The sequence below is a fragment of the Ostrea edulis genome, chromosome 1 (genome assembly GCF_947568905.1).
Source record: "Ostrea edulis chromosome 1, xbOstEdul1.1, whole genome shotgun sequence".
In the NCBI taxonomy this organism is placed as follows: Eukaryota; Metazoa; Mollusca; class Bivalvia; order Ostreida; family Ostreidae; genus Ostrea; species Ostrea edulis.
In genome coordinates, this window is record NC_079164.1 from 18140168 (window position 1) to 18157205 (window position 17038).

At 36.8% G+C, this 17038-nt stretch overlaps 2 protein-coding genes across 2 annotated transcripts; both read right to left on the reverse strand.

The window, feature by feature from the left end:
• Positions 1 to 4167: 4167 nt before the first annotated feature.
• Positions 4168 to 7776, reverse strand: LOC125663669 (E3 ubiquitin-protein ligase TRIM33-like). Its single transcript, XM_048895982.2, has 3 exons — positions 7726 to 7776; positions 7366 to 7482; positions 4168 to 4785 (listed from the first exon to the last, which is right to left on the reverse strand). The coding sequence occupies exons 1-3, from the start codon at positions 7774 to 7776 to the stop codon at positions 4168 to 4170; spliced, it is 786 nt and encodes a 261-aa protein (XP_048751939.2).
• Positions 7777 to 11125: 3349 nt separating this feature from the next.
• Positions 11126 to 16121, reverse strand: LOC130051262 (glycine N-acyltransferase-like protein 3). The gene is made up of 4 exons (XM_056152944.1): positions 16007 to 16121; positions 13976 to 14053; positions 11693 to 11783; positions 11126 to 11603 (listed from the first exon to the last, which is right to left on the reverse strand). The coding sequence occupies exons 1-4, from the start codon at positions 16053 to 16055 to the stop codon at positions 11171 to 11173; spliced, it is 651 nt and encodes a 216-aa protein (XP_056008919.1). The 5' UTR covers positions 16056 to 16121; the 3' UTR covers positions 11126 to 11170.
• Positions 16122 to 17038: the final 917 nt, after the last annotated feature.

The following is a 17038-nucleotide window of genomic DNA, read 5'->3' on the forward strand; positions in this document are numbered from 1 at the left end:
GGGGTGACTTTGTTTATCAGTAGAAGTGACTTTGTTTAACAGTAGAATGACTTTGTATATCAGTAGAATGACTTTGTTTATCAGTAGAATGACTTTGTTTATCAGTATAGGTGAAATTGTTTATCAATAGAAGTGACTTTATTTATCAGTAGAAGTGACTTTGTTTATCAGTAGAATGACTTTGTTTATCAGTAGAAGTGACTTTGTTTATCAGTAGAAGTGACTTTGTTTATCAGTAGAATGACTTTGTTTAACAGTAGAAGTGACTTTGTTTATCAGTAGAATGACTTTGTTTATCAGTAAAAGTGATTGTGTTTATCAGTAGAAGTGACTTTGTTTATCAGTAGAATGACTTTGTTTATCAGTAGAATGACTTTGTTTAACAGTAGAATGACTTTGTTTATCAGTAGAAGTGACTTTGTTTATCAGTAGAATGACTTTGTTTATCAGTAGAAGTGACTTTGTTTATCAGTAGAATGACTGTTTATCAGTAGAATGACATTGTTTATCAGTAGAATGACTTTGTTTAACAGTAGAATGACTTTGTTTATCAGTAGAAGTGACTTTGTTTATCAGTAGAATGACTTTGTTTAACAGTAGAAGTGACTTTGTTTATTAGCAGAATGACTTTGTTTAACAGTAGAAGTGACTTCCTTTATCAGTAGGACTTTGTCTATCAGTTAAAGCGACCTTTTCATCAGTAGAAAGACTTTGTTTACCAGTTCTAATGTAGAATGACTTTGTTTACAGTAGAAGAGACTTTATTTACCATTACAAATACTTTTAAAATAGCTTTGTTTATCAGTAAAAATGGATTTGTCCATCAGTCTTAGTGACTTTGTTAACCATTACAAATAGGTTTGTTTATCAGTACATGACTATTTATCAGTAGAAATAACTTTGTTTATAAATTCAATATCGGATGCCAGGCCTACTTTTATCAAAGATTGCAAATGCTGTCGTAGGCGTAGTTTTAAGGGCCAGCACCGTAATTCATTTAAAAGGTTCGCAAGAACAACTTTGGAGATTGTAAATTATTGTATTTGAACAATATTCTGAGCAAATTTTCTTCTATAATGCTTTACAAAATATTTTCTCGTTTTAAAAGAAATAGAAAGCATCGAAATTATTCCCGTTTACGAGAGTTGTTCGATATGTAATGTGTATTGTACCACAGCGCGATAACGCTTTGCTCGATTTCGTGGATGATGATACTCTTGAATAGCTCTATTCAATACCTTTCCAACGATATAAACACGAACCTTCAGCTCCACATAGTTTTAAACTTATAAGCTCCACATAGTTTTAAACTTATAGTCATTTCAATAGAGCCAGTCGGTTGACCACTGTTGTAAAAATAGTTGGGGAAACGGGTTGAGACTATTGAAGAAATTAGAGCTTATATAAAAGTTTGCACAAAACTCGGTCATTCGGTAATGCAGATTTTTACTGAATTGGGGGAAGTTTATGAGTCTAATAAGGTATCTTATGAGACAGTTCGCAGGTGGAGAAAAAAATTTCTGACTGGCACATAGTCCGTCAAAGATGCAGCAAAATCTGGCTGAACTGCAACAAGCAAGGCAACGGAAATAATTGAAAGTGATGGAAGATACACGATTCGTGATTTTGCCAAAGCTGTTGGAATATCGCTATCGCGGGTGCATTTCATTTTGAAAGTACGAAAGATTTCTGCCAGATGGATACCGCATACATTGACAGATGACCAAAAAACGGGTACGAGTACAAACCGCTAAGTTCAAAATGTTTCCCAAATTCAACCAAAGACAATTTGCAAACATTGTTACTGGTGACGAAACATGGGTTCACTATTTCGAACCAGTAAGAAAAATTGGAAACAAAATATGGCTAACTAAACACGGTAGAAGACATGTAGTTGCCAAAAGAACCATAAGCTTTATTGCATATTCTTCTCATGTGATGGTAAATAGCTGTACAGATTCCGGTGTCGAAGGACAACAGTGTTACAGGTCGGTATTACCGAGATGTTATACTAAAAAAGCTCATGACAAGAAATATAAACGACGCCCTGTGTCAGGATTTAGGCATGTTCGTCTACTTCATGATAATGCTCCATCACATACATCTGAGATTGTGAAGCAAGTTTTGAAGTCGGAGAAGGTTACCGTCTTGCCACACCCACCATACTCTCCAAATCTAGCCCCATGCGACTTTTTCCTTTTTCCAAAACTTAAAAAGTTCTTATCTGGTCGTCGTTACAAGTCCCGACAAGCCATCAGTCAGTGCCTCAGAGGTCTACCTAAATCAGCGTACCGTGACGCATTTCAGAAATGGATTCAGAGATTTCAAACCGCGGAGAATACGTTGAAGGGATTTTTAAATGTTCATTTCACTATTTGAGTCGAATGCTTTGAGATATTGTACAATACGCATTGCATATCTAACAGTCCTCGTAAATCCCTCATTACGTAAACAAAAATCGTTACAATATCGGTATTTGATTAACGTTAAAACGAACTACTTTGCTCTCGGACCCCAATTTTTTTTTTTAAAGACTGTCAAATAGGTCTTGACATTATCTACAACCTTTGTTCTACAACTTTTAACAATGAAAATGTTTTTCAGTCTCAAGATATTATTAAATGATATATTTAATTTTAGGGGCCGGTCCCGTTATTCCTTCAAGGGGATCGCAAGAAAACTTTCGAAGATTGCATATTACTGGTATTCAAAATAACATTCTGAGCAATTTTTGTTCTTTGATATTTTACAAAATATTTTTATAAGAGATAGAAAGCATTGATCACAATGTCGTGCATCATTCCCCAATAAACCTCTTATTACGTGATTATACCAGTAGTCGAAGAACGTAAGGAGAAACAGTGCTTTACAAATTCTTTACAGTTCTAGCCAAGGGTTTACGATCCGCTCCGCTTTGTAGAGAAGCGGAGCGGATCGTAAACTCTTGGCTAGCGAAGATGGATATACATGTACATGTATTTAGGAAATACTTACGATCCCTCTCGGTCCCTTATATATTTAAGGGGCTGACCCCTAGGATTTGATATTGTCAAATACATGTAGATCTTAACATTATATACAAATTTTGTTCTACATGTCTTAACTAATCAATTTTGTATGAAAATATATTAATGAAAACGTTTCAAAAATTGCATAAAATATTCGTGGCTCGTTTTCGAGCCCTACCGAGCCCCAACGCCGGTGCATTTTGCATTCATTCGTAAATCGATTCGATATACATGTATCCCTGTGAAGTCAAAATAAGACACCAGAGTCCTCCACATCTGCTTCACACTCAGATATTTTATTGAAATAAGTATTAAAGTATATAGAAAACAAATCCTCACTAATGTCCAAAAGGTTGCTATTAGGAGGCTTTGACTTAAATCCAGACATGACTTAAAATTAGATCCTATGATCAGCTCATCTACACTAGTGTAGCGATAGTAGATGAACGGATCATAGGATCTAATTTTAATTAAATTGCATAGTCTTGCAACATCAATAAAGACGTTTTGAATGTGTAGAAAAAACATGATTATACTTGAAAAACCAATCACCTTAGACCATCACCTGGCTCTTGAATAAAGGTAAACTTACCTTGAGGGTACTAATTACTTAAACCAGCCAGCATCAATCAAGATAAATTCTGATGATTCTGAGGATAAATAGTACAGAAGGGTTAAGATAAGTTAAGTATGTTGTTAAACTTTTCTCTCGCTTCGCTCGGCACCAAATCTCTTGGTACTCGAGAAAAGTTTACCAACATGTACATATACTTAACGATCTACGATCAGTTAGTCAAATGGCTGCCTTCTTTCCACCAACAACAAAGGGAATCGCAACGGACTTTGTTATTAAATTTGGTGGCGATTTTCCTTTTCCCAAGTGATGGGAAACTCTTCCAGTATTCACTACTATAATGTTACTATTCTGTGACGTATGATGTAACGATTCCTTATGCGATTTGACCAAGGTAAGTTACTGTCAAAATGCACCTCTAAAACGCTAACTAACTAGTCCTATTAAATATTGTGTAAGTCGTTACACTATGGGAATGCCATAGGCATCTGTTGATACAAAAAGATTCGCCGTTTTCCTGAACACTTTGCACTTCCAAGAGGAAGAGGCAAAAGTTCGATTTATTCACTTAACATTTTACAAAGATCAGAAAGCTAGATTTCCGAAATTATCAAGCATTTTCTCCAGATGGTCAATGTTTGGAACAAATTCAGGTGGCAATATCCTCTGACGTGGAGGCACCTCTGGTAATGTTTTCGTATCCAACTTTTCGAAGTCGAAGGCTAGTATTTCTTCACAAGTGTTAAAACTGCTTGGTATGGCCTTCTCCATTTCTAAGGCTTTCTGCAAATTTCTATCTATTATTGCTTTTTGTCCCTCTAAGAGTTTAAAATGCTCCCCCTTTTTCTCTCTTGCTTGTCTCAAATATTCCTCTTTGGCATTCCTGGCGGCTGTCTCGAGATTTTCTCCGTGGATTCTGATGTTTTTATCAACGGTTCGGTATTTGTCGTTGATTTCTTTCTCTTCGACAGTGATATCTTGTTCTTGTTCTTGATATAAGGAAATGGCATGTCTCACCCTCTCGATTTCTTGAGCAATTATCCCTTTCCTCAGTTTACACAGATCTTCTAGATCATCCACGTGATGCTTTTTGTGGGAAAGGGCATGGCATTCACCGCAAATCGCAGCACTACATTCTTTACAGAAAAGGTCACAGACGCGAGATTCGTGAGTCTTGCAGTTTGGAAGTTGAAAATCCATTCCCTTCAAAAGCAGTCAGAGATTCCTTACACTGTATAAGGCTATGCAGTTCTCGATAATCTTAAGAAGAATATTTCTTTTGAATGCAGTGTTTTTAATACACAACCACGGAATTACCATTTGACTGTTTCTTTTTAACTTTCGAAATGTTCCGATTAAGATAGGACCGCTCTTGAATAACATGACGGGTTTCTCTGGAGAATAGTCTGAACATTAAGTACAGACAAATATAACCTTGATATACATAATAGATTTAAAGTTGGTGTATTCAAATGTTCCAATGTGCGATTCATCATTCAGATAAATCGAGATCTGAGACAGTGTTGAAAAGAATCTTTTTTTAAATCAATGTAACTGTGTTACTTGATACTCCAGTGTTTTGATTGTTTCGTTTGATTTTTATTTGATAAAAGCATAATTACCTATTTTGACACCCTATTTATATCTTGAGGTTTGGAAATAGTGTTATGGTCAAATAACATCAGATGGCCATGTCCTGTTGCCATTGGATCCCCCACTCTGTAGTTTTTATGTTTCTTAATTTGTGTCTGTATGATTTTAGCATGAGAAACAAAATTTAATTCATGGATGAGTAATCCAAAACATCTCTACTTTCGTTTTTAGAATCTGTTTTGCAGTCCGTATATATAAAGGATGTTTGTTACGAATTCATTCCCCTTTGGTAAACTAACTGTTTCATTGGTGATCAGAAAACAGTAGAAGATATGACAGGCTTCAAAACTTACAGTTTATGGTAGCACCAAACGGTATCGGTCTCTGTCCCAGGTTTGAATTATGTGTTTATTTCCGTTGACGGTAGAGAAAAAATATATAATTCGGTGGAAAAAAAATCTAAAATAAATTTCTTTGGAAAATTTAGTAAACACGCATTTTAATAATAACAAAATGATAATAATACCATATTTATATAGCACCCTTTTCATACACTATGTACGCTCAAAGGTGCTTTACAATGCATGTATACCTTACAACAGAATGTTATACACATAATACATAGAAAATAAATAAAACATTAAAAAGCAATGATACACTGTATAAAAGGCGTTATCACAGGTCAATAGTCCGTAGCTGTACCTATCCTGATTGTACATATAAAACATGAAAACACAAGATACCATAAATATGCTAGATAATAATAAACATCAGTTTCAGGGCGTATCAAAATAATAATAATAATAATAATGAAATACACACACGCACACACAGCATATAATGTCTCAGTTATAGTACATTAAAACATTGATTTTTTTAAAAATATAAAACATCACAGAATGGTACTCGAAAACTAAAACACACAGTCAAAACAGATAAGATAATCTTAATGCACTGAAACAGCAAACACGAATAACTGAAATGATAGAAACTAGTTCTGGCAAACTTGATGGAAAAAAAATGTGTTTTCAGTGACTTCTTGAACGCACACAGTGTTCTACAGTCCCTTACATGTTCTGGAAGGGCATTCCACAGTTTGGAGCTATTGTTCTGAAACACCGATCCCCGTACGTAAAGGTTCGACTTTTTGGAACAACTAGAGTGACCGATTGTTTTATAGACCTAAGATTTCGGGTAGGTTTATATACCTCTAGTAATTGTTTGATATAAGTTGGGCACTCATCATGTACATGTAAGGCTTTGTAAGTATAAGTAAGTATCTTATATTGTGTCCTATACTGCACAGGTAACCAGTATAGTTCTCTTAGTATTGGAGTGATATGGTTGTAACGAGAGGTCCTGGATATGAGACGTGCGGCAGTGTTCTGAATATGTTGGAGCTTGCTCAGGACTGTCTTTGGAACACCAACCAGGGGAGCATTACAGTAATCTAACCTTGATGTAACTCGGGAGTTCACAAGAGATTAAGTTGCTTCTGTTGTTAAATATTTTCTGATGTGGCCTTTTTGCGGCAACTGTGCATAACAAGATCTGCTGACAGAGTTCACTTGTTTCTCCATATCCATCTTGGAGTCAAACATGACACCAAGATTTCGAACGCAGGTTGAAGGATTAATATATGACTCACCTACTGTCACTGAAATGTTTCTAATAAGATTTGCATTACGACCAGATGCAAACACAATTACCTCGGTCTTATCCGTGTTGAGTTTCAACATACTACCATGCATCTAAAACACGATGTCGTATAGACAACGCTCAATACGATGTAATGTCTCTGCCTGTGTAGCTATGCCCGCTGGGTTAAAAGACAGATAAAGCTGAGAGTCATCAGCGTAAAAATGGTGATCAAGTCCATGATATCTACAAATGGAACCAATTGGTTTTGTGTACATTGTATAGAATTTGTGACCCAGCACTGATCATTGCGGCACACTAAAATTCATTTTCACTGGCTTTGACTTGACACCATCTATGCAGACCATTTGGTGACGGTCACTGAGGTAAGATGATATCCAGCCTAGTGATTTGCCTGTTATTCCGAACAGATGTTCAAGTCGGTGCAACAGGGTAGTGTGTTCGATAGTGTCAAATGCAGCGGAAAGATCCAGCATAACAAGTAAAGTGACATCATTTTGGTCTAAAAAATTGTAGTATATCAGTCTGTACCTTCAGTAGTGCAGATTCCGTGGATTGGAACTGCCTATATGCTGACTGGTGTTCTTCATGAAGGTTATTTAATGTCAAATGGTCTTCAATACGGGAGTTCACTACCTTTTCCAGAACCTTTGAAACAAAAGGCAAATTGGACACAGGTCTATAGTTCTTAAGAGTATTTGGTTCAAGATTTGCTTTTTTCAGAAGAGGTCTTATATATGCTTTTTTGAATGCTGCTGGTACACTTGCAAATTTAAGCGATAGGTTTATAATGTTTGTCAGAATTGGTAGAAGTTCTTGCAAACAAGATTTTAAAAGGCCTGTTGGTATTGGGTCTAGCTCACACGATTTATTAGGCGAATGCTTGATTACTCTCTCTTCCTCCTCCTCTGTAACAGAAGTGAACTCCTCCAGGAGAGTCATGGTCGTGTCTACTTCTGCCTCGAAATTGTCCGTACATATTTCAGGCTGAGACTTTAAATTTATATTATCTTTTATACACTCTATTTTATTTATGAAAAAGTCACTGAAGTCTTGGGCAAGCTCACATTATGCTTTGCCAGATGGTAGTACAACCTCACTGGGACTTTCAAACAAATACTTTGTCACTTTAAATAGATTCTTTGGGTCTTGCTGACCTGATGATAGTTTTTTCTGTGTAGTAATTTAGTCTAGCCTGTCTGAGCAATTTGATCACATTACCACACTGATTTCTATAAATGTCATGATCGATTGTGAGTCTTGTCCTGTGCCATTTGCGACGTTCCAATTTACGCCTCAGATGTTTTGCCTCACGAAGTTCTTCAGTGTACCAGGGGCAGGTAGGTCTAATTATAATTGTTTTTGTACGTTGTGGGGGATGCTTTTCAACAAGCAATGAAAGTTATCTGTTGTATAACAACTATCTCTTCAATGTCCACATATTTTTAGAGAATCCTTCAGAACTTTTGACACTTCATTGTCCTTCCTGAAAGACTCCACATTGATGGATCTGAGTTTTCTGTTTCTGTAACTGTTTTCCTCAAAGGAGCAGGTTTGGAGGCACATGCATTGATGATTATTGCGAAATGATCACGCAACACATTACCAGAACCGTCTGATAAACCAGGATCGATCACTTCCACCGTGGAAACAATATTGTCAGTATCTCTTGTAATGATCACATCCAGTGTGTGACCACGGACATGCGTTGGTTCATTCACATGTTGCGGCATGCCGCAAGACTGCAGGATACTATTGAACCTCATCGTGTCTCTATGTGTTGGAAAGTCAAGATGCAGTTCAAGTCTCCCGTTATTATGATGCTCCTATCTGTTGCAGTGCAATCTGCTAAAAACGTCGGCCATTCTTGAGCCAGGAATGCACTAGTGGTTAATCCATTTTTTCGTGTAGGCGGTGGTCTATACACAACAGTTAAACGTATGAGTAACTATGTATAATTACATTGCAATCTAGCAACTCAAAGGTAGAATAATGGTTGTCTCTACTGGTTGCAGTTACGCGTAGATCGATGCCTAACTTGCAGATGATTCCAACTCCCCCGCCACGGTTACCTCCAGTCCGCGGAACCTGCTTAATCTTGTAGCCAGTTGGAACAAGCTCATTCATGCATGCTTTATCTACTAAAGTTCCAAGCCATTTTGGTTCGCGAAAAGATTTTTGTCGAAGTTAAAAAGACTAATCTTGTTGATATAGGGCTCACGGCGGGTGTGACCGGTCAACAGGGGATGCTTACTCCTCCTAGGCACCTGATCCCACCTCTGGTGTGTCCAGGGGTCCGTGTTTGCCCAACTATCTATTTTGTATTGCTTGTAGGAGTTATGAGATTGATCACTGTTCGTTATCTTCGCCTTGCATAGAAAAACATATTTGAATAAAAATGAAATGTCGAAAAGCTTTCCAAGAACCGAAAACCCACGTCTCCAAATGGACGATCACAATACACTCTGATATACAGCCCTGCTGATCTTGAGGATCGAACTCGGATCGCAGCGCTGAGAATTCGAAGCAAGTGCCACGACCACTACCGGTACCAGGCTCCGACATTCCAAAATTCTAAACCACCTCACAGGGTTTTGGAGTTTTACTGCCGAAATATGACTGAAAGATGACCAAACTAAATTGTGGGAATCTGATTTTATATTGCATAAAATTGCATTGAATTCAATCTCTGATTGTAAAATCAGCTTCTTATTATATTTAAAATTCATTTACTTAACTGTCAGTCATTTATTTTTGAGAACTATTCATGTTTAGATATTATGGATACATTCCACATGTGTTTGTATTAAAGAGGTATGCTACACAAGAGAGAAATTTGATTAAAAGTGGAGGATATGCACACCAATATTATAAAATTAAAAACTTTCAAATTTACTTTATTTAGTCAACAAATGCAGATTCAGTAGAAAGCAATCTGAGAAAAAATTGAAACCCCTGCTGGACTCGAACCACGGGACTCAATTATAATTTAAATCAACCATATGTCATTAATGAATTATAAACTCCTAATTGGTGTTTTCATTCCGATGTGTTGACCTACAAGCATTCGGCGTTTTATATATACATATATATAATTTAAAAAAATTGTCTTCACACTATTTACAAGGTGTATCACACCGCCATCTTGTTTTTTCTTTTTGCAATTTTCGGCGAAAAGTTCGATATAAAATGATAATTAGACCCTTATCGTCTAGCAACAACTCTGACAAAGTCTAATCTCTCGCATCCAAGACTTAGTATACAGGAAGTTTTGTTTTTAATTATATGTATCTAAAAAGTCGAGTGCATGTTTTTGGCGTTCGATCACCTAAGTTTCTGGCCCTGTTATACTGGTTCCGGTTGCACTATAAATCAATCTCGCTTGCATCGGTACTCGGTAGTTTGTGATTGACTGAAACGTCGGAGAACCATGTGTCTGGTCAACCACGAGACACTGAAGAATATTCCGCATTTGTTAAAGAACGATTAACCAGATGAAGAATGTAATTAAGAACTAAAAATCGCGATTTCGTGAATATTGCAGGATAACCACAACGGTCGAGAACTGTTTTGAAATATAAAAGCCGAGACATCAGCCGATGCTTTTATATTTCAAACAACATTTCGAGACCGAGGAGTTTATCCTGAAATACACTCGAAAACAAGAACTTTATTTCCATTCTACTACGGCCCAGAAATATACAGTCGATTGTTTACCTATACAGCTATGAATTAGGTCACCGTGACGTCATAACATTTTCCGAAACGGAAATGTTTGCTGACGAAAAAGGTGAGATCGTAGGGTATATTAGATCTAATTTGATAAAAAAAAATATTTCAAGTATTTAGTTTGATGTTGACTGATCATATCAACTGCTTTAATAAACTGTGTGTGCAATGTTTGTTTACACGTGTATCGATCTCAGAATGCAGACAATTAATATCAAATGGCAAATATTCTTCAGTCATTTATAAAATTGTTTTGCAATACACCTGTATATATTGATTGATTTTTATGATCATGAAATTTAATTATCAGTTATCGACTTTATTGTTGTGTTAGGAAAACACGAAGTGCAAGCGAGATGTGTATAAATTTTCTCATAATCGATTATTACGTATGGAGGTATATTGCAGAATAATGACCGCGGTATTCCTTTGATCTTTGCAATAACCGTGGTAGAATGTGATTTATTTGGCATGGGGAGATAGAGGGAGGTACAAGTACCAAACAAGCACTTAAATTAACTATGCAAGGTGCTAGTTGTCAGATTTTAACATAATAACAAAAAAGTGTGCCTTTTTAATGGGTAACCTCTTCAATAGTGATTATTGTTCATTGTTTCTTTTTGTCTTTCTCATACATAAACCAGTTGAAGACTGATTCAGGGTCTGCATTACATTCTTCGTATCCAACATACCTGTGCATCACGATTGAAGCCGTGTTGTCTGCTGCAATAGCGGAGTATACAAAGTCGTGTTTCTGCAGGAGTTTCTCCGACAAAAGAGAGACTACTGCACTGCCCAGTTTCTTTCTACGATACTCTGGTAAGACGTGGACGATCCCGATGGCTCCGTAATGTTGTTCAAACCCCCAGGCCACAGGCTGTCCCTTCTCGTTTAGTATACACACGGATTCCAGAGACGTAGCCATGGTTGTAAAATAATCCCTGGCATCACTAAGACCGTCTTTGTGCTTCCATTGACTCAGAATTACCTCCATATGCTCCTCAGAAATGGTAGATACGGTAAAGGGAGTTGGAACTTCACTATAATGAAATTTTAAAGACAACGTGGTGAAGAAGACGTTGATGACGAAAGTTGTAAAATGATATATTTTTTAATACATTTGGCTTACATTTTCTTCCAGGTTTCCATCGATACTTGGTATGCATTGTGAATGCCGGCAACTGGTGAGGGTTCATTGTCTTGAATTTTCGTGGATCCGCCTATATTACCATAGAAATATTGGAAATAAGAAACATTGACATACACTGTACATTTCAGGGGCGGATCCAGAAATTTTCAATAGGGTGTGCGACCCAAATTTCCACCATTTACACCTAAAAGAGGAGTGGGGAGGGGGTCCAAAATCGCAAAATGACCTTTTTTGTTTTAAGATCATACGCGGCATTAAAATTTTTCGTGATGTATCGGGTACTGTTCACTTGTATTCTACAATGATGATAATAATAAAATTTCAAAGAATAAATTTGGGTACATGTTAGGGGTATATTACCAGGTTTGTTTTAGTGTTAGCAAATTATGGTAATATTACTACAATAACAAATTAAACAAAAATATTTCAGAAACATGTGTGCTCCCCGTGTCCAGAGTGGATTGACCCTTGACCGTGTGACCTCAAAAATCAATAGAGGTTGTCTACTCCCTAGGATGTACCAAGTTTGATGTCTGTCAAGCAAAGGGTTCTCGAGATATTGAACGGATAATATATTCATATATGTTCAGTTTGGTTATAGACTTGTAAAAATTTTGGGGAGGGGGTGAAACATGTGTCTAAAAAGTTTTTGGAAGGTAAATGAAACATAATGCTTACCTTTTCACTTAATCATACGATTTCAAATGTAGACTTGACATGTGATGTTATGCCATATGTGCTACATGTACATCAAATAAAACTTGATGAATTCAAACACAAGAGAAGCAAACTCTCTCAATCAATTCATTAGAAGCATTCTATCCAAAGATTATTCGAAAACCCCTCAGTATTTTTCAGTTAATAGGGGTGAAATAAATAAAATCCATACTAAATTAATTGACATTGTTGCTTCATTTTATCTGATTGTAACTAGCTGTTATTTGTTTCCAACTCTTTGCTTTAAAAGGGTTAAAACCCCGGCAATGTGATGTCATATATTCATATCATACTAAATGCACCAGTTATTTCTTGATTATATTAAACTATCGTTAAGAAGTATCGTTTCGTTTCAAAAGTATCAGTGTGGTATGGTATCGTTTCGTCCTTAAAGGTATCCAACTCTAGTTTTACTTAACCTATCCCGTTAAAGTTTTAGAAAAAAAAAATGGCCAAAGTTCAAGGTCAAACGTTTTGATACCAAATAAAAGGCCAGGTCATGAGGCACCTAAAGAGGTAATATCAAATCCCTATCCCTTTGGTTCAAAGATATAGTCTAGGTTTATGTTTTTTAAAAGCAGGTCAAAAATCAATAGAGGTTGTCTACTCCCTATGATGTACCAGTGTACATGTACCAAGTTTAATGTCTGTCAAGCAAAGGATTTTCGAGATAATGAACGGACTATATATTCCTATGTTCAGTTTGACCCTTGGCCACAAAATTGATAGGGTTGTTTACTCCTTACAATGTACCAGCGTATCAAGTTTGAAGTCTGTCAAGGAAAGGGTTCTCAAGATATTGATCGGACAGTATATTCGTTTGTCCATAGTGGATTGACCCTTGACCATGTAACCTCAAAATCAATAGGTGTCATTTGTCATCTACTTCTTAAGATATACCAATATACTGACAAACAAGTTGATGGCACAGGGGTTTCAACAGTCTCGATTAAAGTAAGCATTTCGCAACTTCTATGGTCGTTATAACGATTTAGTTTGCCAATACAACCTATCATTGGGTCAAATGCTGTCTGACGTGTTTCATACCGATTATTAGGCCGTTCTTGGCACACTGATTTTGACTACGGATGACTCCGTTTACCTGATCAGGATATGGGGCTCACGGCGGGTGTGACCGGTCGGCAGGGGATGCTTACTCCTCCTAGGCACCTGATCTCACCTCTGGTGTGTCCAGAGGTCCGTGTTTGCCCAACTATCTATTTTGTATTGCTTGTAGGAGTTATGAGATTGATCATTGTTCGTTATCTTCACCTTTCATACCAAGTTTGATGTCTGTCAAGAAGAGTTCTCAAGATATTGAGCGGACAAGACCAACCGACAGAAGCAAAACAATATGTCCCCTCTTTTTCAGGGGGGGGGGGGATAATAATAAAAATTCAAAAACGTCGCGTATGACCTGATAATGATCAACCAAAAGGTGCTTATATCTTTTTATCGATCATCGCTCTTTTCATAAATTTATCTAATACCAGAATTATATCTAATGTTTACTAGGGGAATTGAACTAAGAACAAGGAAGCGTACAGCACCCAGCTCCCGAAATGTTGGCCGTATCTGCATCACGTGACATAGAAATGATTTCCACCATTCTTCTTGGTCCACCTGCAAATTAAAATTATCTAAATCACTGAAAACCAACAACACTGATAAAAATAAAGTCAACTGTGTCAGATCTACAAAGCAGATGCAAAGTCAAGCGAGAAATTAAGCAACCAATGATAAGAAAAAGGAAAATTGTCAACATTTGAATGTTTTGAACGTTTCCGCCTGCTGATGTCTTTTTTAAGAAGCTGGGTTGAAATTTCTTTGATTTTTGTTGCCTCATTAATTTTTTCTGGATATGTTTCCTTTGGTAAAAAATTCTTGAGTTCTGTGTTGTGTTGGGGACTTCGCTCGAAGTTCTTCGTCTGTAGATTCGTCTGGTCGTGTTAAAAGGAATAATTGGTTTTGTATGAGAAGGATGGCATGGAACATTAAGGTTTTGATGACTCTCAGTTTTAATCTTATTTTTCTTCATGATTGGAATTTCTATTGTGAATTTTAAACTTTCGTATATAGTTGGTTGAGTAATTCAAGAAACATGTATATAATTCTGCTTTTAATGATAACTCAGTACACCAAAACTTATATTCTTATGACACTAGGTCACAAGATGGCGATTTAAATGTTTTGTCAAATTATTTGTATCGATCGGTTTGTTTGTGTATCATAATAGTTCAGTGGATAAAATGTTGGGCTAATAATAAATTAAGTGACTGCGCGTTAGTCACAACATGCCGTCACGCCAACAAGTAACGCACCATTACGCCAACAAGCAACACGGCGCGAAGGCGTGTTGCTTGTTGGTGTGACGGCGCGTTGCTTGTTGGCGTGACGGCGCGAAGGTGTGTTACTTGTTGGCATGAGAGCGCATTGCTTGTTGGCGTGATGGCGCGAAGGCGCGTTGTTTGTTGGCGTGACGGCGTGTTGTGACTAACGCGCAGCAATCTCTCACCAGAGGGCGTTACGCTACGCTCCACAACACCTGTTATCGTAAGAATTTTATAAAACAGAGCGTCTTTGAAAATAAAATAAATCTGCATCATTTTCATGAATAGAATATAAATTTATGTGTCAAAAACACATTGGTAGGTATCGAAACGCTGTATTACGTTAGTGTAACCTCCATATTTATGGAACTATTTTGTCTTGTCAAATGTATTAATTTCACTTTTACTTCGTAACTATGGACTCTACATAAAAGTACATTAGAAAAACTATCGAGATTATAATGATGAAAATCTGACATTACACAAAGAACAGAAACGTGTCTTTCTGTTGGAGCCAAAAGACGCTATTTTGTCCGTGCGAGATCATGTGGTTAGCCGAACTATTTATCAGACGATAACAGAGGTGAAAGTGAAGCTTGCGTAGCGCGCCCTCTGGTGAGAGAATGTAACGCGCAGTTACGCTTTTGCAAATGACCCTATCCGGACACCATATTCACGTGCTGATATGAGAAACTTTCAAGGTGTAGCGAATCACCTTATATATAAATAGCGACTGTTCTTTAGCCCCGGTATTAGAAGTGCAAGTCACGTGTCTTTCGAATATGACCGTAAAACAAAGGAACCGTGTCACGGTAGGCGTTGCCAGCACAATATAGACGAGAGTAAGCACCATGCATAGGCCAAAATTTGTGACGTTCCTATATGAGTGAAAATTTCTCGAATAGGACGTAAAACGACACACACAAAGAAAAACCATTAAAAAAAATAACTGGAAAAAAAACCCACAACCGAAAACAACCCCAACAAACCCATCTGTAAGTATGTTTTGTTTGCAAGTCTCATTTGAAATTTTTTCATTCATGAAGAGACATCACCAATGGTGAAGTGCCACAAATTTTTACCCACAGTGTGCATGACTCTCAGGGTCGTAACGGTTAGTTTTTTTTTACTGTGCCAACGCCTACCGTAATAAGGGATATCCGTTTTTAAAGTCATATATAAATGTAAAATCATATCTAAAACCTCAGTTTTCATCTCCAATTCAACTAATTGTGAACGATTTTACCATAAAGAAGAATGTCAGAAGGCGAATTGTGAAGGATGTGACAAATCATGCGATGTAAACCGACACTACACTCCTCCCTCCGACAGAAACCGTTTACTCTGTGTGGGGACACGTCATCAGTCTGAAAAAGTTCTTTGAATATTAGCAATCATCTCTAAACTGCCTTTACCGTGTTAACATCTAGTGATGCACGTTACATAAAACTCTTGTAGAAAATGGTTGATTGTATTTTTTATAAAAATAATTATCTATCAGCCATACATTGATAAGATGAAAGGTAAACCTCAGCCGAAACATTTGCTTTGTACATATATACAGTGGCGGATCTATGATATTTTCAAACGGGGATGCGACTTAAGTTTGTACCTTTTCCGCCCTACAGGGGGTGGGTGGGTGTTGAAGAACCAAAAATGGCAAAAATGACCATTTATGTTAGAAATATTCAATCAAGAAGGGGGAGGGGGTTGCAACCCCCCTTTAGATCCGCGACTGATATATAGAGATAGATGGTTTGAATAACATACCAGGTTTTCGACTTCTAAAACACAATCAAACTCTGGCCATTTGTCGACACAGATGTACCTAAATTTTGAGATGAGATTTCTTTTGGATAACATCAATGGATAATACACCTGTATAGAAAATATAAAGCTATGCAATCCTGTGAAGTCTTTTCAATTCCTGTGGGTAGGGACGATTAAAATACCACTTTCATCATAATCATTTCTCTCCCAAACATGGAGATACATCCGACCAAAGATTTTATCAAAATTTAAAGATTTTACAACAAAAATGAGCCCATTGATAAGCTACATGTATGACTCTTTTTATACAAGATAATGCTCTACTTAAAAACCATTGATCAGCAACAAGTATGACTCTGTGACTAAAACTTTTTTTAAATCTTTGAAATCTAAACTAAAAAGATTTGATGAAGATGGTCTTAATGCCCTTAAAGTTATCGAAATGCGATATGGGACTTTGGTAAAATGATAAATGGGGAAAAATCTGAATAAATGACAAATTTTGAAA